This window comes from Anopheles funestus, chromosome 2RL (assembly GCF_943734845.2).
Source record: "Anopheles funestus chromosome 2RL, idAnoFuneDA-416_04, whole genome shotgun sequence".
In the NCBI taxonomy this organism is placed as follows: Eukaryota; Metazoa; Arthropoda; class Insecta; order Diptera; family Culicidae; genus Anopheles; species Anopheles funestus.
In genome coordinates, this window is record NC_064598.1 from 54,234,909 (window position 1) to 54,258,350 (window position 23,442).

Here is a 23,442-nt window from a genome sequence, read left to right on the forward strand (position 1 = left end):
TGTCCGGCGTTGCACCCATGTGTGTACCTTGAACAAACAAAAAAAAATAATCGAAAACAAAAATATGTTTTTCTTCCGCCTTTTAAAACACGATTTTTTTGACTTGATTACAAACATTTAGCTATGTGCATAATTCGCACATTATTCATGAAAAAATGCATCACGCACTTTCGCATGCAGCCACCTTGATAAGCTGTCCCGCTATTTTTGACAATTGTAACCGCTTTCCTGGGCGCTTGACAAGATTTACGTTACATCCAAACAACGAGCTGCGTTCGTGGTCATTGTCGTGTAGAAAAGCGAGAAAATGGAACAAATTGAACATACACAGTTTGAAAACGTATCCTTTAACGTGCCGGAGGTGTTGTCCCGCATCCGCAGTCATCAGAAAGTAGTTCGAGACATAGTAAATGCCAACTATGTGGACTTCGTGTCTATCAACACGAACGATATGCTCGATGGTCTGAGGGCGCTGGAAACGGAAATAAAAGATCTCGTAGCGTCTACCGGCCAGCTAACAGTGGACAAGTCCAACGTAGCCTGGAACGACCTGCGGAACTATCAACGCGATCTGGAGGAAGGTGTGCGGGGTTACAAGATTGCGCGGAAGCTGCTCTCTATCCACGATTTGTTCGAAAGCATGAATCTGTCCGGCAATGGGTACGAGAAGACGGCGCACATTCTCGGTAAAATAAAGGCCCTACTGGACGAGGTGGAAGATCCTGTCCTAACAGATCTGCACTGCTTTCACAGCCTTATTCTACGCTATGAAACAGCATACGAAGCACTCATTAACGACCTCAATGGCAAGTTCAACGAGTTGGTACAGTTGCAACATCGTTCGTTTCAAAACACCAAATCCGTTACGATACGCATTCACAGAGATGAAAACATGCTGTATCAGGTGGTGGTAACGCTATTGAAAACGCAGCACAATTTCCAAACAGTGTGTCAGTTCCTGCTGGAAAACGTATTTGCACCCGTGATTGTAAAGCCCGTTTCTTTGATTTGTGACGAAAAATCGGACGAACAGAGCGTATTGATTCAGCTATCCTATCAGATTGCGGTGGGTGAAGAATTGCGCCCCGGATACAAGACAGTGTTGTCGAACGTAATGCAGATCTTTTACAACTTGAGCAACATGAACATCGTGGTGTCGGAGGACGAATGCTTGTTCAAGGTGCTTGCCAAGCAGATGAAAAAGGAACTATGCACCATGCTGATCGAAAGATGCCTAGAACGTGACATTCCTGGTACTATCGAAGGGATGAAGGAGAGTTCGATGATGAAGGACCTGTGCGAGTTCAATACGTTTCTGCACACTACCAACTTTATAGATGGTGAAAATGATCATTTACTGGAAGAGTATGCTAATTCGATTGAAACTATTCACCAAAAGAAGCTTTGCGACAATGTGCTCGACACAGCCCTCGAGATTATGAAACGCGAGAGCCACGAAATGGTGCTAATTGAAGATCATGAGTATCAGTTCGTCGGAAGCTCTACGGCTCAGTTATCCAGCTGCATGGTGACCCGCACTGTGGTAGAACTGAAAAAGTTTCTAGACAAAGTGTTAGCGGAAGCGTTCTCACACGGAGATGCAGCAACTCGGTTCATTAAAACAATTGCAACCATCCTGGAACGGTACATGGTCGACGTACCAATGGCAAACGAGAAGCTGCTCTTTAAGATTCCCCAACAATCTGCTTTGTTCCGGAACGACTGCACCTACTTGAATTATTGGCTGCAGAAAAATGATGGCAAGCTCAACGATCATGGCTCATTCGCGAACATATCGGACGCGCTAAAAGCTTGCGGAGAGGATATATTCCAGCAGCAGCTGAACAGCCAACGTGCCCAAATGATGCAAGCATTGAGCGGATTTAGTAAGTGCATGATGGCCCGGAAAAGATTATCCTCGAAAACAAACGTTATACTATTTTTTGTTTTGCAGAACTTTCGATAAACCTGCTAGAGTTGGGAACCGAACAGCAACGAGCCATCAGGCAGTGTGTTCGTCAATTTGAACTGCTAAAGAATGTATGGCAGACCGTTTTGCCTGATTCCGTGTATAAACAGAGTTTGTCCGGATTGGTTGACCAGTTTCTAAGGGAAATAATGAAAAGAATTCAAATTCTTGAGGATATTACGACCGCCATCGGAAACGGGCTGGTGTTGCTTATCGACATCATGACAGAAACATTGCCTAATCTGTTTAAGGTATGGAAGCGTTTTATCAGGCGTTGGTCATTTTTCGTGTTTTTATTTTATTGTTCTTCATCTTGCAGGAGCCTAGCGAGATTCACCAGGTCGTCAAACAGTGGACGAAATTGCTACAGTTACGGCAAATATTATGTGGCTCACTGGTACAAATCACGGAGCTGTGGGCCGAAGGGAAGGGCCCGCTTACGATGTGCTTCAGCGCGGAAGAAATCAAGCATTTAGTGCGTGCCTTATTTCAAAACACTAAACAGCGACAGGCTTGCATTGCTTCCATTGTTTAGCATGATCGTCTTAATACAATAACAAAAACACACTAAACGCTATTGTATCGATTATTATGATTAAGATAATGCGCGTAAGAAAGTAAAGTTTGTATGCGCGGTGTAAAATACCTTTTTTTAATAAAACATAATTTGTCATTGCAAATTAGTGTAAGTCATTGCAAATAAGTAAAATGAGATCCTTTTCGCGGCTCTACTTCTGCTCAACGATGGTCGGTTTGCAGGACTTATCGTTGATGATACCATTCTCTACCAGAAAGCTCTCAACATCGCTGAAATCAAACTCATCGCTCAGATCATCGACCAGCTTCACGAAGTTCCCTATCATTTGGCCACCCTTGTAGATAAGCAGAGCTGGTACACCGGATGTTTTAAACATATTGCTAAGCCCTGCATCGCTGCTAACAAATTTGCAAAACTTAACGTTCGTGTAATCCTTCGCTAGTGTAGTGAGTGCTTCATTCATCTTAACACAGGGGCCATACTTTTCACGGTAGATATGTATGACAACGGTCGTGTTTTTATCTTCCTTATCGACGGCTTGCAGAAATTCACCGCCATCCTTCAGATGGATAAGTTTACCATAGCAACCCTTTTTATCCATTAAGGCAAGCATCTCGGACATGCGTTTCCGCTGATATTCGAGCAAAAAGTCCTCATCCATTAGCTCCTGAAACTCTGCATCCAGCTCGCTCATTGCTGCCGCCGCATTGTCTTCTTCCTTGGTGCGTGCGGTAATGCTAAGCTTCTTAAGCAAGCGCAACTTTTCCGCTTCGTCTTGTTCGCGTCGCTCGGCTTCCAGCTGTTTGAATCTTTGCCAATCCTGTATAACTCCTTTCGGACCCGTATTACCCGTCGTTCCTGTCCAGTGGGTTTTGTTATGCGTCAGTGTAGCTGGCTCAGTATCGGTCACACGGCGAAACCCAGATTTCGATGATGAGCCCTGCTTACCAGCAGACTTTCCCGTACCAGATGCCTCACTCGAATCGCCTTCATCTTCTGCACCTTCATCTTCGCTGCTGCTACAATAGTTTTCTAATTTTTCCCCCAACAGCTTATCGTCTAACGTAGCCATGCTTTAAGCCGAAATTCTAAGCGTGGGTGTGTCTGTTTGATGAATCCTAGTCTGGAGTGGAATCCAATTACAAGAGGCAATTATTAATTAACACACGCTACCAATCATTCCGAACGATTGCTTTGGATCAATCTTACGGATGCGCTTTTGATTCACTAATTTCACTAAAGTTTGTTCACGTGCAACGTTTGGCCATGGAAGATGTACACGTAAAACGGGTTAATGGTTTACAACGAAGATTGATTCATTCAATATAAACAACAAAAAAGCAATGCACACTGATTCCGAAGCCCAACAAAGCTTGGGTGGTAGCAATTAAACAAACAAACAAAATACATACATTGAACTGATGCGCAAGGTTGTTGCATGCGTGCACACGCAAGGTTCTTAGGGAAGATGTACTCCTAGCGCTCAAAGCCCAATTGTATTTGTTTTCAATTGTATTTATGCGAATAAAAAAACCATGTATTCGAAATGTACAAGTGCATTGTATGATTCTAGCACTAATTACTGGTCGGAAACTTTATATAGGGTCAACCAATTGCAAATTACCATTGTTGCAAGAAAATAGTTAACAATGCGCTTTCAACCCGATATCATCAACTCGTGCTTTCAAATCGATCCGCGGCGTACTTCAAATCTATTTTTACTTTCATGGATCGCGTACGTCGTAGCCGCACTTTATTCTATCTCCACAGAATGGAATTCAGCGAGGGAAATTGGAGTGCAATGCGTAGATCTACCAAACACCGAGAGCACGATACAGACAGGTATAGCAATTTTATTGCACAATGTTGTTTGTACTTGAGCCTTTTTATGGTCAAGTTTATTTTTCATTAGATATGATTAGATCACCGCTCACTGTTGTTTTCGTTCTTTTCAGGTGATTCCATCTGCGCTGACGTAAAACTGGCATCAGTGATGAGGATAGGATGAGAAACAACAAACTGTAGCAAAACCGGTTTCTGGCCGTTAATGTTACATTCATAAGGTAAGCATGGTATTCGAATGAAATGCATGTCCTTTACACAAAGTATCCTGTCCTTTATCATTATCTAAATACAACTTGAAAGCGTACATTGGTGAGGTTCCGTGTAACGTCGTAGAAGTTGGCAAGCAATATTTGAAGCAATCGACGTAATGCATCACTATTCATACTTTTCACTGTTTATCGCTGCTGATCAGGAGTTACAAAACCAGGTTGATTTTCTGCGATCCGCACATCCGTCCGGGTTGCTTACGCTGGATCCTACCCAACAGGAAAGTCTTGACACGAAACTCCCTTTTACTGAGGAAGACTGCAAGAGCCCAGAGCAGGTGTTTATCGGATTTCTCACAGCAAATAACAGAGCATTTTGACACTGGCGTTCTACTAACCATTTACTATCAACTATTTTCACTCTATTCTAGATGATGATTGACGAATCCCAATCGGTATTTAAAGTATTTGACTACTGAGAAAGCTATTTGAGTTGTTATCATAGTACGTGCGTGCATGCATAGAACATCGATGGTGTTAGGGTATAATAAAAATAGTGACATTATTCGAGTCTAGTTTCTGTTTTGTACCTCATACTCCCGGAGATTCTATCGTAGGGAAAGATACGATTGTAACTGTTGTAGTTATTTGGTCGAATTGGCTAGTGAGCTGAGCGAGGATTTTTGAGCCATTGATCGATGAAGGTATCGATCCAAAGCTATCTATTAACCCTAAAATCTTGCTAAGTTTTTTTCTTCCATCTGTCCTGTTCAAATTGGTACATATGATTCAGAGTAGCATCACGTAACATTTACACTACCATATTCAGTGATGAGCTAGTTGCTTTCCTGAGTCTTATCAGTTTCCAGTGCAGAAGGCAACGATTGTCGCAGCTTATCATTCGCTTCCATCTGTTTATCTTTCTCATACATGCGTACATCGTCAATGCTCATTCCGTGCCATTCATCTATCCATGCGAACGCCTGTCTGTGTCCCAGTAGGAGGACATCTCGAATACACTTTAAATAAAATTAGTATCAATCGAAAATGATTTTGCCGAGCTCAGCTTGGTTTTTTATTTACCTTTTGTATGAAGTCCTCCACTCTTGTCTGCAGACCCCAGACTTCGAACGAAGCTTCTACCAATTTGTATGAGCACATCATTGGACTGTCTGTTTGACGCCATCCCTCGACAAGCGGGCCGCGTCCAGTGATATGTGACTTGAAAAATTTGGGATCTTCCTCTTTTTTGTAATGTTTTTCCGCCGGTTCCTCAAAAGCTATATCAACATGATCAACGATTCGAGTTTTAAGCGTTTCTTCCGAAAGATTCAGACACTGCAAAGTAAAAGAGAAATTGTAAATTATTTAGCAAATGTGTATTCCACTGGCAGGTTTAGCATACATTTTCCGATGTGCCAGCGTTATCTTCAAACCGCGTCAATATACGAATTTGTAGTTTTGGAATAAAGGAGCACTGATGAAAATATAAAAATTAGACATATTTATTTAAATTAAACCCTTCCAGATTAATGCTACTTACCGTATACTCTACGGGAGGAATCATAATGAAAGTGTTAAAACATAATAAAACGTTTAGATATGTTACAGCTGTACGTACCAGTTACAGTGTAAGGATAATAGTTCCAGCCTTTCTCTATAACATAGAACACCTTTGGACAGACAGCTTGCAGCCAGTAGGGAAGACGGCTAAATGCAAATGCTTGATGAAATAAGGTGTTAACCATATGACCAATTATGCTGGACCATACCTGGACAAGTGTATCCTCTTTTCAGTATATTGACCTTTGCCGTGATCTGGATCGAAACATTCCTTATTCTCAATCACCTCTACTCCTTCTCCATCGTCCGATTGTTCAAGACTGTGGCGGGCAATCATGTACAACTGTCCGATTTTATACTGAAAGCACCGAGCAGTTGTGAAATATCACAGACATTATTAATTGTACAGGCGATACATCAAATGTACTCACTTCCTCCACAGTCAGCGGCATGCATATTCGATATTCTTTAACAAGCACCATGCTGTTGAGAGCTTGATTACTCAACAAACAAACCTAGTCTTGTTAATCTTAATCAGAACTACAATATTACACTATTACACTATTTGTACTACAATTGCAAGCATCGGTGGGCTAGCGAGAATGTTTTCAAAACGATTCTTTCGCACAAGGCCTCGATGCGGCTTATATTTGGTACGAAATTAATTCTTCACTTTTGACGGGATTTTGTGAATTTTGACAACATTCAGGTGTTTGCTATCGATTTCTTCTTTGGCACAAGATCTATACAGTAGTCCTGTGCCATTTTTCGGTAATTTGTATATTTTCGTTATTCAATGCGTAGATCAATTCAAGCGAATATTTATTGTACGATTACCGATTGAATTACCATTAACATCGATCTGGTGAATATTGTTGACAATGTGTGCAATTTCAATTCTTCGTTATTTCAAGATTGTTCACCATCAATCCAGATATCTGAAGCTTGACACTAAATGACAACCACTGTCAAGCGGTGTTTAGGTGACGAAACGTTGTTTTTTCATCGCCTCAATCCGGCGTTTTTACAAGGTACAATTACAAGGTCTGGAAGCCACAATTCTGCATTAAACGGTAGTGTGAGACGTGATTAGTGCAAGGATTAGTAGTTCTAAATGATTACCTTACTCCTTCCAGCTGCTACCCAATCGATTCGACAAAATGTGGGACGCATCAGAGAGAACGTTGTATTCCATCATAGCATTTATCTTTGTAGAAACGCTTCTAGAACTGTATCTAACAATGCGTCAGGTAATCGTTAACGTGATAACATTACTGTATGTGCAAAACAATAAACGTTTCCTTTCGTTACAGGTACGCATTTACAAACAGTGTAAAACCGTACCGAAGGAACTGAAACATGTAATGAACGATGATACATTCGAGAAGGCTCGCGTTTACGGATTGGATAAGGCTTATTATGGTATCTTTAAGATGATTTTGTGCGATATCGTGATAATGCAGCTAGAACTGTACTATGGGTTCATGGCCATAGTATGGGCACGTTCAGTGCAGATCTCCGCCAACATTGGGCTAAATCCAAAAAGTGAAATTCATGTAGGGTGCCTCTTTGCTCTACTACTGAACGTGATAGCAGTGCTGAAGGATATGCCCTTTAAAATTTATGGCACGTTTGTGCTTGAGGAAAAGCACGGTTTCAACAAGCAGACTGCAGGATTCTTTGTAAAGGATCAAATCAAAGCTTTCTTAGTTTCGCAAATTTTGAGCATTCCCATCGCAGCAGTTTTTATATATATCGTTCAAATTGGTGGACAATTATTCTTCGTTTGGCTTTGGGCTTTTGTAGCTGTTGTTACGCTGGTGCTCATTACCATTTATCCAGTGTATATCGCTCCAATATTTGACAAATTCCGTCCATTGGAAGAAGGAGAACTGAAACAAAGTATACAGACTCTGGCAAACAGTGTAAAGTTTCCACTGGGACAGCTATTTGTTGTTGAAGGTTCGAAACGTTCTGCGCACAGCAATGCTTACTTCACCGGGCTTTTTGGAGTGAAGCGAATCGTGTTGTTCGATACGCTGCTGGTCAACAAAGGTCTGCCGGAAGACGATCCTTCACTGACGGAAAGTGACAAAGGTAAAGGATGTAAGAACGAGGAAGTGTTGGCCGTTTTGGCTCATGAACTTGGTCACTGGAAGTTGGGACATGTTTCCAAGAATATAGTAATTATTCAGGTTCAAATGTTTCTAATTTTCCTCGCCTTCTCACAACTCTTCACTTATGGTCCGCTGTATGAAGCGATCGGTCTACCAGCGGGCGAGAAACCCATTCTGATTGGATTCATTGTTATTTTGATGTATGTTTTGGCACCGTACAATACGGTGATCTCGTTCGCTATGACAGTTATATCGAGACGATTTGAATACCAGGCTGATGCTTTCGCTCAAGAACTCGGATATGCTAAAGATTTGGGAAATGCACTTATCAAATTGCAGCTGGACAATCTTGGATTTCCTGTGTACGATTGGATGTACTCCGCATGGAATCATTCCCATCCAACCGTGCTTCAACGGCTTGACCGGCTAAAAACTTACACCCAAGGAAAAGGACAACCCCAAAAATCTAAGTCCCAATAAGCTAGGAGATTATTCGGGCCAAAGTCACATTGCAAATTCGTCGGATATTGTACTTCCAACGCTTCGGAATTTATCAACAAAAAAACCCTAAATATAATCGATTTATCGTACAAAATATTTTTACTTCACCAAATTACCAAACAAATCAATCCTTTGTATATGCACATTCTGGAGCCAGATGTGCACTTGAAATAGTGTTTTCGTACACAAAAATTTGGTAAATCGCATAAATGTAGTACATAATGTGAAATAAAATATTGAAACCAACTTGCCTGCGTATTGTCATGTTCTCAATTAAGGCCAGGTATTGCTCACACGCTTTTATTCGAACTAGTGCTTTGGAAATTTATTTTTATCATTCATCTTCTTACCGATTTGAATCAAGTTAATACGATGTTTAGACCATTTCAATTTTTGAAAGACCTGCGTATAGTAAATGTTTCTTTTGAGTAATTTAAACACGGGATTGGTAATTGAAAGAGAGAGAAGAAATACGCAGTGGCAGTAGAAGAAGAAGAAAGCAGAAAGTTAGAGATAATTGTGTAAATGTGTTTGGCTAGTGCTAGGATACGAAACAAAGACTGTTTTCAAATAATGATGAAAAAACTCAAGCACGTCGATAAAGATACAGAAATGATGTAGTGAGGAAAAATAGATCTACACTATTCAACTTATTAACGAATAATTATAGACACTAAAATTAACTAAGTTGTTGCTAACCTGTTTCCCCATGGTATTGTGAGATGCTGAGAATTTCGTTTTCCTCAAGCTCAGGCTGTTGAAATTGTTGTTCATGCTGTTGTTGCAGCTGTACCGCAAGAGAAAGATTCATGCGGGTGTTGGAAATTATCGTATCACCCGCATTTCCGGCTGTAAGCGCCACTGGCGGAGGGCGTAATCTGGCAGGATCGAGCAGTGATTGCATTTTGGAGTGTTTTTTCACCGGTGTTCGATTGGGAGAAGATTTCCTACTGCTGGAGTATGATTTCAGCATTTTTGTACTGAAAAAAATGTTGATAAACAAAAAAAACTAGATAAAAATATTTTGAACGTATACGTTGACGCTGCTACAACTTACGCCTCGGACAATTTTTTAAGCAAGCGTTGGTAGGATTGATATTCTTCCTCTCCAAACTCGTTAGGATCATGTCGAGCATGTTCGTACCTACAGCGAAATTGTCGGTTAATAAACAATTTTTCGCGAATCATCACAAACTTACATATCACAGAACTGATGAATTAGTCGCTGGCCTGAACCATTTAGAGGAGCCGCCAATGTGGTCAGAAGAAACGCCCGCATACTATCCCTAGGGTGTCTAGTGGCACCGTCTTGTTTCGCTATTTCCCGCTCGAGCTCTTTCACATCATCCACTGCCTTCATGCGCCAATAGTATGGTGGTAAAGTGGTATCCGGTTTCAAAATGTACTTTTCATCGTCCTTCTGTTTATCATCCCAGATGAGCTTTGGTTCGTAATAGATTTTTTGTATGCAGTCTAGCCTCCGCTCTATCTCCCTTTTGATGGACTACAATAATAATCAGCAGCATTATTTTCATACAACTGTATTCTTTCAATTTCTATGCAACATACCTTTTTAGCATCGTGTCCAACAGCGACATGGGGTCCACGACGTTGTCTAAGCGTAAATCGAACGATCTGCCGTTTTGCGAAAATGAAACATATCGTAACACCCAAGACACCACCACCTATTATCAACACTATCATGACCCCTGACAACTCCTCCATAGTGGCTTGGTATGCTTTTCCGGTTTTGTGCACTCGATCTTTACAGCATGACAAAAAGTAGAAATTATGTTACTTCTAGTAAGAAAAATCAATAATCCAATCTATTGAATGAATTCACAAAGCGCGAGTGCGATAAACATTGCAGCTTGCGTTGTTTACCTACTGTGGACGGTATGACAGATGTGCAATGAACATAGTGCGAATGGGACTTGAAACAAACAAAAATGTTTCCAAACCGATGGCTATTATTTTACATCCAACCAATAACGATAATTGCAATTTATTAACGATATTTCGTACCCTGTAATAACAAAGAATAAAGAAAATACCTGATAATTCACACCAAATATAACGACCAAGGTAAGCATAGCAGAGCAAATCGATGAATAAATGTCATCATCGTGGCTCATTCGGTCCGTGATCGAAGTTTGCTCTTTGTGGCTGTCACGCTGTTGCTCAATATACGAATAAGCGGCAGATGTAAACAAAGATCTCAACAGCAGCGGTACGGTTGCATGTCAACTATGCAAGAAGGTAATCAGAAATACGTTACTCGTCATTTCGTCTACAGTGATTTTGTAGCATTGAGTATCGTGTGGAAAGACAGAGCGAAAAATGGACTAGGTCAAATAGACCGAGTGGAATAGCTGAGCTTGTTACAGCAATGGAAAACGAGAAGAGTGGACGGAGAGTAAGCTCATCGTCTGAAAACTCGTCGAGCGGTTTGCTGACTGATTTCGATAGCGACATTAGATCTACTGGGCAATCTACACCAGCAGCATCGAAGCCAAGTACAAGTTTCGGACCGAAACGCCAAATCAGAAGAAAGCGGTATGTGTATGCTGTATCTATATATGATATTGCTTAAAGGCGAAGCCTAAAATTTACGATTGTTTCAGGAGACGAATGTCGTTTCCCACCGATAACGAAGAAGGGTTTGATCAACATTTTGAAGAAACCATCAAAACTGCCGCAGAAAAGAATAACTTAACTCCGATGTGTGTTAAAAAATTGTTAAAGGTAATTATGATTTTCAACGACATCCACTATTAATTGTAGGCCAAGTTGTACTCCATTGTTTATCTTTCTCGTTTTTATACAAATAGAAAATCGTCGTCAATGACCATGTGTTTGCAATAGTTCGATTAAAAGAGGAAGAAGAAGCCAAGAAATTAAGGATGGATGGGAGTAAACAACCGCAGAATGATGGCGACGAAGATGATGAAGAGAAGGAACAACCTGAACCAAAGTTAACACGTTTGAAGGCAAAACAACTAAAGAAAGCACCATCATTTCGAATAGCATCATTGAATGAACCAACTCCAGATGAGGAGGTAGCAGCATTGATTCACCAAGAATTAAGCTCAGACGATGACGATGAAGAATACAAGCCGGCAGAAGATGAAACTGCGTCCGATGAAGATCAAAATACGACTGTATCGGACGTCGATTCACAGCCCAGAACACCGATATCGACAGCCGCATCCATTGAACAAGACCACCAGTCCGAAGTACAGTACACGAAAGATGGACTGTTCAAGATACCGAAACCACGAAATGATAGTCATTGTTCGCAATCCGAACAAGAGCATGAACAGGAAAACATTGCACTACGGACAAGATCAAAATTGTGCCTCTCTACGACTGCAATCGAGACACTAGAATCTACATTCATACCGCCTGATATTACGAACGATATGTATGAATATGATGGAGAAATGGATCAAGCATGGAAAGATTTTTTAGAAGAATTTACGAAACCGCTACGTGAGTAACTAAAGTAGATGTTCATTAATCGCCGTATCCAATCCTCATCTAATAAACTTTTACATCCCTATCAACTACAGCTAACAATCTAGAAGATGACGATGATAACGATCCAGAATATGTTGCGACTGAAGGAATACCACGTACGTTTAACATGAATGTATTAACAAACGGAATGTATAAAATGCTTATTATACATGTAACTTGCGTTTCTAGATGATCCCGAGGAAATGCGGCCAGTGAAAGTGTCCAAAAAAGAGCTTAATGAGTTGGTCATGGAGTTGATGGAAATGGGTGGAACCGATGATCAACTGCTAGAGCAAACTTTGACTGAAACTATCAACGAATCTCTAAACTGCCAATTGGATGACCGTTCCGAAATGTTGAGCACACCGGTACCGGAGATGGGAACTGATTCTTTGATGCGATCCGAACAATTTCCTTCCGTATCAATATTACCGTCGCAATCATCAACCAACGAAGCAATTCACGCAACCCAGCTGTTGGACAATAGACAGACCGACTATGGTTCGACAACTATGGGCACTTCCGCATACATGCCATCTCAAGGAGATCAGAACATGCCAATGGTACAGTACAGTGTAACTACCGGTATGGATGCACCTCTAAATTCTTCGGGTGCGAGCATGCTAACGAGCTCGGAAGAAGTGAACGGTCAAAATGAATCTGTCAAACACACGTTTCTGCCGGATGGTTCAGCAAAGCCTAATTTTTTTGTGAAAAGCTCTTACTTGGAGGAAGTATCATTACAGGATGATACACTACCGTGCACAATGGTTTATAAAAATGAAAAGCGATACCGAATTCACTCTTCAACCGTTCCAATAGAAGTGAACATATCAGATAAGGAAATGGGAATGAATGATATTCAGTTGCAACTACTGCATCAACAGCTCCGTATGCATGTGCAGTTGGCCACACAAAACTTTCTACAAACATACGAACACCCTGTATTCAACAGCATGGCCTCAACGTTTAGAAATATGCTTATCGAGCTCGAGGACATTGGAAAGACGAAGCCAAATGTAGTTCCCTGGAATTTACCATTGGCAGCAGAGTGTTGTGAAAATTGGGAAAAACAAATGGCAGAGAATGGTAGCGATATGAAGTCGTTGAAGAAATACTGGAATGAAGAAATAGCTCGTGAGGAGAAGGGTAATGAACGCAGATACATTTATCGCAGCGAATTGCACTGGCTTGTTAAAGAAGCAATCTTATACAGCAAAGCATTCATATACCCATCCTTGATACCTTGGAAAGCTTTTCGCTCTTTTAGGTCGTTACAGTCCCAGAGTCATTTCAACTCCGAAAGACAGTACGTTAAGTTTGTGCGCAAAAGCGTGCTCCAGTAGTTGGCGAAGGTTTTAATATATACACTTTTTGCTTTTATTTCTATTTGCAGCCTGTTTGCTATTTGGCTCGAGCGAGGTTTCAACCATTTGAAGAAGCTAAAATCTACAAAAGGCAAACCCTCGATGGCTCGTGTGTGTGCATATGCGGGCAAATATTTGTGTCCAACGCGGAATATGAATGGTTTGAAAAGTTTATTATATAGATACAAACCAGTGCCTGGAAAACCGTTAGACGCTATAGGGGTAAGTTTGATTTTGTTCATACTTCCAGCACAATTTTTATTTTATCTTTTTATTTTACTCTAATCAACAGTATTTTATTCAAAACGGTCATGCACCACCATTTGATCATGTGCTAGAAGTGTTTGATCCTGCTAAGATAATTCTACTGTCACAGTATCACAAAGGCACCCTTCATTATAATTGGGAAAATGATATATTTACCAAAAGAAAGGTAGGATATGTTAAAGTACTATCTCTTTAATAGTTCTTTTAGTTAAATCTTACATATATGTTAACAATTTTTATACACAAGCTTTGAAATTTGCCCGCAAGGTGGCATCTTGTGGAACTGTTGACAATTTCAAGATTCGGGTTTTTATATATTATTATACTGCGGTTTTCTGTAAATTACAACAATATTGCAGTATCTTAAAAATCATCCCTTTACCACTTTACTGTTGTACCGTTAATTACAACCGGTCTGGCAGAGTGTTTCTGCATCAAGTATATTCCAAAAAGACCGAACAGTATCGATCAGTCAAAACGTCATAACAAAGCAAAAATGTCGTAAACTTGTTGGCTTCTGTTTTGTTCATTGGCTCTAAATGTACGCTTTTTCATATTTTTTTACAAGTATTTACAAATTTTTACCATTAATGGTCACTTTACTCTATCCACTACAGGGACGCCATACGAGGCAACGGAGAAAATCATCCACAAAGCAGCTTATCGCTCCAAATGAATCTTCACAAGCACCAGCGTCCGAAAACGGGCCGAAAGAATCAGATTTGCTTCTCAATGTAACTGTGTTACTTCCGGTGGAATCTGGGCAGACTACAAATGGCAGAGAGGATGGTATTTCGTTGCAAAACAGTGAAAAACCAACGATAAATCAAGTGAACAGTGATACACAGCCTACGGAAGTGGTTGCGATACCGTATGGTAAATTAGTGGTGAACGTCGTAGATAAAGGTTCGGTTCAAAACACTAGTAATAACATTTATGCCGACAGTGACACAGTGGCCACTGATGTGATAAATGCAGAGACATACGAAACAACCTATACGTTTCGAAGGGTGGAAAATCAAGAAAAATCTTTGTCTGTGATAACGGAGTGTGAAAGTGATGGCAAAAGAACTGAAAGCAAATCATTCAAAGCCAATCGCCACCGTAGCCATGCCACGGATGCTGCTGCTAAGGAGTGTACATCTTTGGCGGGTCAAGTTGTTGGAAAAGTTAATAAACAGCATGGAAGTTACTCTCGGTCAGCCGCAGTCGCTACACTGTACTCTGCCATGAAGCGGTACTTACAAGTGTTAAAGAACGAAGTGAAACAAGAGTTTGCGGCTACGTTTCGTTCTCAGGCAAAGGATCCGATTTCTCGAGTGTATGCCCACGTTAAGCAATTGGAGATCTATAGTCGATTTCTAGATGAACTGCGAAAAATGAGTGAAGATTGTGCGACATATCGATACAAACCCCTGCCACAATGTTACTTTCAGCAGCCGCAGCACGGTTTACTACGGCTGTCATGCAAACATCGCGCTGATGGCAGTTTCATCATAGGTGCAGAATATATTACGGATCAATTCGACGATTATCAGAGCATGGACGACAAGGATGCCTGTTATGCCTTTAATTATTACGAGAAAGTAGAGGAAACGCTACTCGCATCCGATCGGGCCGATCTACTGGAGCGCTTCGAACAAATTCTGCGGGACTTTGACGAGATCGAAGATCGCGTGTCTTCGCTGTACTATCAGATTGAAGATTTGTTGGGTGAAAGTTTTCCGCAATTGGTTGACGCGTTTCTGACCTTTCTGTTGCCTGGCCAGGCCGCCCAGGTTGGTAAGTTTTTCGAGCATTTCATCCTGACGAACATGGGAGACTTTCTGGAGAAGCTGAACGTGTTTTTCGCCAAACAGCCAGCGCAGATTAAAAAAATACATGCGTGCCTAAATGAATTATCGAACGAGTCGGAAGTTACCATGGACCAAGTGAAATTGAAAGTATTACCACTGCTCAAGGGCAGTACGCTATTAACCGAATGGTTTTTACAGCTGTTCCCAGGCGAACGGCCACCAGAATCACCCATCAGCGACTATGAGCACATAGCGATGAAAAAGTATCTGATGAATGATAGCTGTGATGCAGGGACAGTTTATGAGCATATTTCTTACACCGAAACGCTTCCGGACGGACCGGAAAATCCTTGCGCATCCAACGGGATACGATACATACAAGGAAGAATTTTCCAAGGAGCTCTTCCGGCACGATTGACCTTCCTTGCAAACAGTTGTGTGACAAGGGCGGTTGATCAGACTACTGAAGATGCTACGACTAATGGTGACAATTTGTGCGATGATTCAACCCTAATGGCACACGCCATTCGTCTGAACCCGTTGGTGCACTGCCGGAAAGGTATTACGTATGCCGATGTTGCACACTTGCTGGTCGAGCATAATGAAGATTCGGAAGTTGGATCGTCGCCCGAAACTTCAATTGCCGGCACGAATGTGGAGGATGTCGACGGCAAAACAGGCACCACTTCCAAAAAGCTAACACCAAAGCTACCATTAAAAAAACGTTTCAATTCACCAATATCACGCAAGGCGGGAATTTCACCGGGCGATGAAAAATTATCACCAGGAGGAAGCAACAAGGAGGCAACCACACCGAAAAAGCTGGCAACCCCTAGCCCGGTAACAATACCTCCAGATTCCAAAGCGTTAATAGCGTCGAGAAAATTGAGAACGCTTTTAGATGCACCGCAAACCAGCTCTCAGGAAGAGCATCAGCTCGCCGAGCCTTGCTCAATTGAAGAGGATTGCAATTTAAAGGCAAGGTTGGAAGCTCCAGAACAACCATTACCTACGGCGGAAGCAACTACATGTAATACAAACGGTGAAACCCAAGAGGATCCCAAAGCATCGACAGAATCCAAACGCGCAGAGGAAGCTCCTAGCTGGACGAGAGAAGAGGATAAAATCATTCTGCAAGATATAGTGAAGGGATTCTCATCGGTAGACACGTTCGTAAAGCAGATTGGACAAAAAATACCGGACAGAACTAGCGGGCAGATAAGAGACAGGTTCGAATTTTTGCACCGAATGTTACGCCAGGTCAATCAAAAATGAACTGGGTTGGGAACAATGTTGACGAGGGTTATAATTAATTTTGTTCAGTGGCGTATAGTATTATGTTGTAAAAATCTGTAAATATAGTACATGTATTAAATTATAACTTTTAACTTACTTGTGTCTTAATTGATTGCGCGCATCATGGATTTACCAGGAATTGTATTGATTTATTTCTTAAGCTTTTTTACTTTTTTTTCCTTGTTTTTGCTTTTCTTTCCTTTGTTCCTTCCAGATGTGCCAAACCTGCCATATCCTTTGCGTACCATCACACCGCGCCACCAGGCCTGCAATCTAGTGGCCATACGGTGGCAGTATTCTTTAAATTCGGCTTCCGCTTCCCAACGCTGTAAAACCTTCTCTAAGTCAAGTATTTCCTGCGCCTGTTGGTCGTAAAGTTGCAGTAGCTCGTTCCAATACTTTTCCGTTGCGCGAGCTTTTTGAAAACGAGCATCTTGTTCCTCCTTTTCACGATCGAAACGGGTCATCCAATCCTCAATGGTTTGTTCGGTGTTCGCCAGCTTCCAATCGTAATACTGGTCTATTGTAAGCGCTGCCTGAAATGCGTTTGCCCTACTACGGTCCACGATCGTTTGTTCTTTCTGAAGATCTTGTACACGTAGCGAAATAGATTCACGTAACTGTTCTTTACGTGCCGATTCCCATAGCATAACAAAGCGCTGCTTGGCCATTTCGATTTGTGATTCTTCCTATAAAAAAAGCTGAAATTAATCTATGTTTAAAATGTAACGATAAAAAGCTAAACTTACGTGGAGCTTGTGATTGTATTCATGGCATTGATATTGTAACAGTTCAAGTCTTTTTGCTAAACGCTGAATTATTTTGCATCGGTCAAGATATTCAAAGCGATCGTAGTAAATTCTTTCTTCTCCTGAAGCGCTCTCAACGCACGACATGCAACTACCAAGTGTGCTTAACGAGGTGACTGATGCTAGGTGTTTCGGATTTGCGGCAAGCTCTACCAACACCGAACGTAATCCCATGCTTTTCTGGTGCAATAGGTTAGCCATAGAATACGTGCCGGTAGAATCGTACAATTTTGCATTCTTAGAACAACATTCTAGAATTTCAAATTTTCGTAAGCATTCTTCTACAATTTTTCTACAGATGAGTGCGCTTTCTTCGTGTCTAGATTCGCCCATGGTTAGCGTGTTTGCCTGTGCAACTTGGCTACTAGGATGATTATTCCAAGAGCGCATAAAAGAAGCTACTATTTTTACTCGGTAACTAGGTATTCAATTATTTAAACAGTCGCCACGTGAGAAAGAAAACGAATTCAGCAAATGTGATCAAACTGCAACCAAGAAAGAAACCTCCCAGTCCACCAATGTACACTAAAAGTAAAGATTCAAAAACAAATTATTGCTTGAAGCCCAGATGACCAAACCATGTCCTACCGAATACATCAGATAGTCCAAATATAATATCCCTGTTCAGCTGCATTTTGGGATAGTCCGTCAATCCCCATTGTAGATTTGCTCCCAGAAACCACTCGCGGGATCGCTGTAAAGAAATAAAAAAAAGATGTGGATGATCAAGACTTCCCGCACACGATCGCTTAGCAATGGAGCCTACAAACATGTGCTTGTATGAAGAAATTTGAATCGTCACAATTTGGCAAGCAGTTGCATTCGATCATGTACCGTTTCGAACGTAATGTTATCATCTCATCTGTAATGATAATGCAATTATAGTATTATAGTAATATATTATGCTATAATATATTATATTATGCAATACTGCAATTATAGCATTTACCTGCGTGCTGTCCAAGACATCGCAAACCTTCAAAATCGCAAATACGGTATCGGAAATTACCTTTCCCGATTGGCCGATAGAAATGTGGCACACAGCCACACACCTTGAAAGCAAACTTCATGCGACACTCGATACGGCACAGGTTATAGCTGTAAACTGGACTGAACATGAGCGTTTCACCTTCGTGAGTAAAGCGGCACTGGCGCTGGGAGATAGACAGTTCGCGAGCATTGCGTGAGGTAAGTATTTCCAACGCTAACAGTTCGACCGTAGTGTAGTAGGACTCTTGGAACGAATACTGGCGTTTAGAGATTTCGGCCACCTCCATCGATCCATGGAAAAACACCTCATACGAGCTTTCGAGCTTAATCAGTTGCCCGTAAACTTCCCCGTCCAGAGGATGCACGACTAGTGGTGCTGGTTCGTACACACGTTCCCATCGACGAGCCTGCCAATAGTCGTACGAATTGTATACGGCGATCCGCGAGTTTACTGCCAAACACAGCCCAAGCTCCGTAATCGTGGGCTGTGCGGACAGAGCAGTAGCGGTGCCACTGTTGACCTGCGGTTCGAAGCTCCAGGATAAGTTGTACAGCAGCTCCATATACTCGTAGCCAGCGATACCGAACGTTTTGTACATTGGTAGATCGAGAAATGAGCTGTACGACACGTTTGCCAGCAGGACAACAAACTCACGGAACTGCTCAGCATCATCCTCGTCAAAGCCCCGCAATCGAATGTAGTGCGCCAGCTTATCCTCGTCGATCCGTCGATGGGAGCAGATGGTTAGGCTCGGAAAGCTCGTGTTCCAAAAGTACATGTTACGATCCATCGAGATGACGGTCGGCGAGGTTTGGAATCTGTTCCAGATGCGTTGGGACAGTGCGACCATACCGTAGACACCGATCGATATACAAGAAATCCAAATGATGCGCTCGATTATGTGCAGTCCTTGCTGTACCACATGACCGATACCGTGCGCCGAGGTGGTGGTCAACAGATTTACGACAAAACGTTTGAAACGTTCCAAAAACCGTCTCCACAATCCGGTCGAAGCCATCGTTCGTGCTTGAATGATGAGTGGTGCCAGTGATGTAGTGCCTTGTGTGGACTGAGTTTTCATGCTCCTTAATTGTTGTATTCTGGTATGATTTTTTCTTATTCGCCATAGTAGCGTGTGGACGTGATGCTTGTGGTTGTGGCTTATCACGCCCATTTAATTCAATTACGGCATGACGAAATGTCGATCACCAGTATGGCGCCGTTAGTGGGGAATGGAGCTTTGGCGTTTCTTTCTGATTAATCACCCACTTGCGGTAATGGTAAGAATTAATGATCCTTCCCGGGTGACGATGGCCTTCCAAATAGCTAGTATCGGTTACATCGCATCTAGATTATGCTTCGTAAACCGTTAAATAATTCATGTCATTAGAATCAATGCACCACGCCGTATGCTATTAATTTCTGTGCTTCCTTGTTAGTTAAGTGTGTATTATCCAGTTATTTGAAGACTATTGCTACAACTTTGTACGAATTCTTTTAGCAAAAGGGAAGAATATGATAAAGTCATGTGATGTACAGAATGTCTGGTGTACGGTAGAAAACATGCCTCGAGCAAGTAATCGGCAAGAAACCTTCTGTCCGCAAAGTGTCACCGTCGTGCCAGGCGCCTTCGAGGCGTAACAGGCCGAGAAGCAAATATGTCGACAGCCCTTTTTCACTGGCACCGGTTAGACAGTAAATGACCAACCGTTAACACATAGAATCAGTAAGGGTAGCTTTAAAATGTGGTCGCCTCATAAGTGCTACTAGTGCATCGTTCAAGAAAACTCTATTATTTCACTTGTTATTGGTACGCACGTGGCAGGAGAGTGGAGGAGGACACCGTGGTCAGAAATTATTGTGCTGTTAAAATTTAGTCACGTCAGTCGCTGGGGGCTCTACGGTGAGATAAATGTTAATGTTCCGTAGCAAACGGCTGATGGCTATCGTGCTTTGTAAAACGGGACGTCCCATTTTGGCGTATGTAATGCGCCACATATTCTGCTTGTCATTTCACATATTCCTTACTCTATGATGTTATCGATAAGCGCTAGTATTAGACATTATGTGTAGCCGTGAGAAGAAACCGTTTAAATTGCATTGCTATCACAAAGACTCATCGTTTGTTGATTAGTGGAAGAAAACGGAAAGCTAGAATGTGTTATTTACAGGAAGCTACTAACCAGATTTAAGTTCAATTTTTCTATTTAAAAATAATGTTTTCTATTCTTAATCTCCCTGCAAATAGCTCGTCTTCCACCGTAACAAAATCGTCCTTGAAAATGTGGTTCATGTTTTACATACGTTCGATATTTATGTACTTTTGTCACACATCACACACATCATACAAAACGTTATAAAAATTGCTATAAATCTTTCAGATGAAACTCCTTCACAGGCCGTCATACCAGTGTTAACGGCTCTAAGTATGTAGAACAAACGGAAAACGAACGATATTCTCAGCCCCCGCAAAAAGGGTGTCATTATTTTATTATTGAATTCCTTTGACGATTATTAGAGGAATTCCTCACAGAAAGGAAGAAGTTCGTGAGAAAATTAAATATCTTAACTTCATCAGCATCAGTACGCAACTCCAATTCTACGCCCTTTTCCGAGGGCGGTTTTGCACGAGTTGTACGCAAGCACAGACGAAGCTGTGAGCTTCGGTTGAACGTCAACGTGGAAGAACGATTGCTTGGGTCAATGAGATTCAGTCGGCTGGTTTGGTGGAAACGCGTAGGACACTTCGCAAGCATAAAAGGGAAAAATGTAGGCTGAATAGAGATGAGATAAGATCCGGCCTGTTCTTCATGCCTTGCATGTCTGCCTACCTTCGTCTCAACCATAGTACTAGATCCATATCCTGGCTGCCTTTTGTTAGTTGATCGTATGACAAACAGAATTCCCTTTCCCCAACCATTCAACAGTGCAGGGCTGTGAACTGCACGATGGGGCACACTTAGTGGATGGCCTATTTGCCTATTCAGTTCACTCGATATGCTTGTTTCGGAGCCACACGCATTTCGCAAAAGAGAGGTTGATTATACTCGTCGTAAGAGGACGTTTGGTATTTCGAACTTAACGCCGGTCCGATATCGCGAAATCGAAATCACCGGTTAAAAATAGCTTGCCACTTGGAATGAATAAAATGGCATTGGTATTTCTTTTCAGTGAGTTCCTTCTCAATATACGAATCCGAAAACGGATCGGTAAGGATGTGCAATTGTCAATCAACTTGTGTGTGGTATAGGTATTCGTTGAGTTTGTTCTCTTTCTTGTGTTGTGTGTTTTTCGATTAACTGGAGTACATTAATGTAATTTTTTTTTAATATTTTTTGTTACTGATTTACCACATTTACGTACAGATATATTTCTTGATATCTTACCCAACATGTATTTCGATTTATTCACAATTACTGGCAAAACCATTTGCACCACAAAGAAACATATACTACCAGATAGTGTATGTGATAAACGGTGATCAAATCCCATTTGGACAGTTCCCGGTAGCATGGACAGGCTATCCGCCTACTTGGTGAAAATAAGTCTTGATAAGGCTCGCTTGTGATAAGCAGTAAATAAAAAACTCTACAACTCTAACTCAATCATCTAAAATTTTCATCAAGATGCTCATCGAACCGGAGTTTTTTGGTTTATCAGTGAAATCTAGAAATTCGCGTTCGCCTGTGCATTTTTCCATTTCATTGTTCTCATCGACACGAATATCTGCCATCGCATGTAAAAGTTCAGGCCTTGATAACAAACGTGGTCTCAGCTTGATTGTTGTATATCGAATCCAACTGACAGTAAGAATTCCTAAACGTGATCAACGATGATCGCTTTAACTTGAAACATCTGCAATACGCCTATTACAATGTCACCAAGGCACCTAATTTGTCGATAACTGTTATGCCCAATATTGGTGACTCGAAGAGCAGCAGCAGCATCACCCAATATATCCTTGTCGTTGTGGCCATTTAAAGTTTTCACTACAATGTCGCGATTTAAATGCTTACGGCGAAGCACCGAATCGTCAGCGGAGTACATCGACTTTTAACGAATGTTCTGTGCCAACGGCACTAGCTCATACAGGCGTATTCAGTGATTTATTATCCAAGTCCTCGGTCAAGGTGATTTACTACAGGAAATAGTAGTATAATTGGAATCACTGAACCACAGGACTCTGTCCTAACTTCAGATTGTGTAACTTCGACGGACAGAAATGTTATACGATCGAGAAGTAAAAAGCGGTGTATGTATATGATTATTTTATGTCTACTCTACCCAAAACTTGTTGTCGTGCTGTAAGCGGCCGACAACAAATGTACATAGATCGCATATCAGAAAAAAGTTTCTAGTAGTGCTGATGTTCCAAAATTCCCGAAGCGTGGGATTCTGAGGGGATGGCCATCCAGATGATATCGACAAAGTTACAATGCCTATGGAAACATGACTTAGTCGTTTGTGCTCGTAGTATCTACAATATTATACATTTGATTTGCTATGTAACACGTGCTTGTGCAATGCCCTTCCAAAGAAATTATATTGCACACTCTGTCTGGGCAAGGATTCCTCCACTCTTCTCTCTTCTAGGCTTTAACGACCTTACAGGTCACGCCGGCCATTTCTGGCTTACTAGACTTATTTTTACCACGTAG

General features: G+C 41.5%; 8 protein-coding genes and 1 long non-coding RNA gene across 13 annotated transcripts; 4 read left to right on the forward strand and 5 right to left on the reverse strand.

The window, feature by feature from the left end:
• Nucleotides 1-217: 217 nt before the first annotated feature.
• On the forward strand, nucleotides 218-2,510 carry LOC125763196 (centromere/kinetochore protein zw10). Its single transcript, XM_049426049.1, has 3 exons — nucleotides 218-1,886; nucleotides 1,955-2,220; nucleotides 2,289-2,510. The coding sequence occupies exons 1-3, from the start codon at nucleotides 308-310 to the stop codon at nucleotides 2,502-2,504; spliced, it is 2,061 nt and encodes a 686-aa protein (XP_049282006.1). The 5' UTR covers nucleotides 218-307; the 3' UTR covers nucleotides 2,505-2,510.
• Nucleotides 2,511-2,658: 148 nt separating this feature from the next.
• Nucleotides 2,659-3,934, reverse strand: LOC125763213 (phosducin-like protein). Its single transcript, XM_049426077.1, has 2 exons — nucleotides 3,717-3,934; nucleotides 2,659-3,630 (listed from the first exon to the last, which is right to left on the reverse strand). Exon 2 carries the CDS (start codon nucleotides 3,577-3,579, stop codon nucleotides 2,698-2,700), a length of 882 nt encoding a protein of 293 aa, XP_049282034.1. The 5' UTR covers nucleotides 3,580-3,630; nucleotides 3,717-3,934; the 3' UTR covers nucleotides 2,659-2,697.
• A 95-nt stretch (nucleotides 3,935-4,029) lies between these two features.
• On the forward strand, nucleotides 4,030-5,123 carry LOC125763220 (uncharacterized). 2 transcript variants are annotated; one of them, XR_007418321.1, is made up of 4 exons: nucleotides 4,075-4,349; nucleotides 4,463-4,570; nucleotides 4,765-4,896; nucleotides 4,990-5,123. It is a non-coding gene; the product is annotated as an uncharacterized LOC125763220 (long non-coding RNA). The 2 variants fall into 2 exon arrangements; XR_007418320.1 differs by having other exon boundaries at nucleotides 4,030-4,349; nucleotides 4,463-4,896.
• Nucleotides 4,947-6,787, reverse strand: LOC125763217 (cytoplasmic phosphatidylinositol transfer protein 1). Its single transcript, XM_049426081.1, has 7 exons — nucleotides 6,553-6,787; nucleotides 6,331-6,479; nucleotides 6,180-6,268; nucleotides 6,102-6,109; nucleotides 5,964-6,035; nucleotides 5,642-5,896; nucleotides 4,947-5,577 (listed from the first exon to the last, which is right to left on the reverse strand). Exons 1-7 carry the CDS (start codon nucleotides 6,601-6,603, stop codon nucleotides 5,395-5,397), a joined length of 807 nt encoding a protein of 268 aa, XP_049282038.1. The 5' UTR covers nucleotides 6,604-6,787; the 3' UTR covers nucleotides 4,947-5,394.
• A 129-nt stretch (nucleotides 6,788-6,916) lies between these two features.
• Nucleotides 6,917-8,985, forward strand: LOC125763201 (CAAX prenyl protease 1 homolog). Of its 3 annotated transcripts, none has more exons than XM_049426057.1 (3): nucleotides 6,917-7,194; nucleotides 7,258-7,371; nucleotides 7,435-8,985. In XM_049426057.1, exons 2-3 carry the CDS (start codon nucleotides 7,282-7,284, stop codon nucleotides 8,716-8,718), a joined length of 1,374 nt encoding a protein of 457 aa, XP_049282014.1. In that variant the 5' UTR covers nucleotides 6,917-7,194; nucleotides 7,258-7,281; the 3' UTR covers nucleotides 8,719-8,985. The 3 variants fall into 3 exon arrangements, with proteins under 3 accessions (XP_049282014.1, XP_049282017.1, XP_049282018.1); XM_049426060.1 differs by having other exon boundaries at nucleotides 6,917-7,165; XM_049426061.1 differs by having other exon boundaries at nucleotides 6,917-7,152.
• Nucleotides 8,986-9,037: 52 nt separating this feature from the next.
• LOC125763214 (protein C1orf43 homolog) lies at nucleotides 9,038-10,649 on the reverse strand. Of its 2 annotated transcripts, none has more exons than XM_049426079.1 (5): nucleotides 10,309-10,649; nucleotides 9,939-10,243; nucleotides 9,797-9,883; nucleotides 9,439-9,719; nucleotides 9,038-9,141 (listed from the first exon to the last, which is right to left on the reverse strand). In XM_049426079.1, the coding sequence occupies exons 1-5, from the start codon at nucleotides 10,462-10,464 to the stop codon at nucleotides 9,116-9,118; spliced, it is 855 nt and encodes a 284-aa protein (XP_049282036.1). In that variant the 5' UTR covers nucleotides 10,465-10,649; the 3' UTR covers nucleotides 9,038-9,115. The 2 variants fall into 2 exon arrangements, with proteins under 2 accessions (XP_049282036.1, XP_049282035.1); XM_049426078.1 differs by having other exon boundaries at nucleotides 9,038-9,160.
• Nucleotides 10,650-10,779: 130 nt separating this feature from the next.
• LOC125763192 (uncharacterized) lies at nucleotides 10,780-17,076 on the forward strand. The gene is made up of 8 exons (XM_049426044.1): nucleotides 10,780-11,295; nucleotides 11,364-11,484; nucleotides 11,571-12,231; nucleotides 12,312-12,374; nucleotides 12,448-13,567; nucleotides 13,655-13,847; nucleotides 13,918-14,058; nucleotides 14,510-17,076. Exons 1-8 carry the CDS (start codon nucleotides 11,129-11,131, stop codon nucleotides 16,961-16,963), a joined length of 4,920 nt encoding a protein of 1,639 aa, XP_049282001.1. The 5' UTR covers nucleotides 10,780-11,128; the 3' UTR covers nucleotides 16,964-17,076.
• A 36-nt stretch (nucleotides 17,077-17,112) lies between these two features.
• LOC125763211 (dynein regulatory complex protein 9-like) lies at nucleotides 17,113-18,207 on the reverse strand. The gene is made up of 2 exons (XM_049426075.1): nucleotides 17,734-18,207; nucleotides 17,113-17,673 (listed from the first exon to the last, which is right to left on the reverse strand). Exons 1-2 carry the CDS (start codon nucleotides 18,181-18,183, stop codon nucleotides 17,134-17,136), a joined length of 990 nt encoding a protein of 329 aa, XP_049282032.1. The 5' UTR covers nucleotides 18,184-18,207; the 3' UTR covers nucleotides 17,113-17,133.
• LOC125763200 (uncharacterized) lies at nucleotides 18,207-21,371 on the reverse strand. Its single transcript, XM_049426056.1, has 4 exons — nucleotides 18,743-21,371; nucleotides 18,564-18,655; nucleotides 18,382-18,487; nucleotides 18,207-18,318 (listed from the first exon to the last, which is right to left on the reverse strand). The coding sequence occupies exons 1-4, from the start codon at nucleotides 19,956-19,958 to the stop codon at nucleotides 18,224-18,226; spliced, it is 1,509 nt and encodes a 502-aa protein (XP_049282013.1). The 5' UTR covers nucleotides 19,959-21,371; the 3' UTR covers nucleotides 18,207-18,223.
• Nucleotides 21,372-23,442: the final 2,071 nt, after the last annotated feature.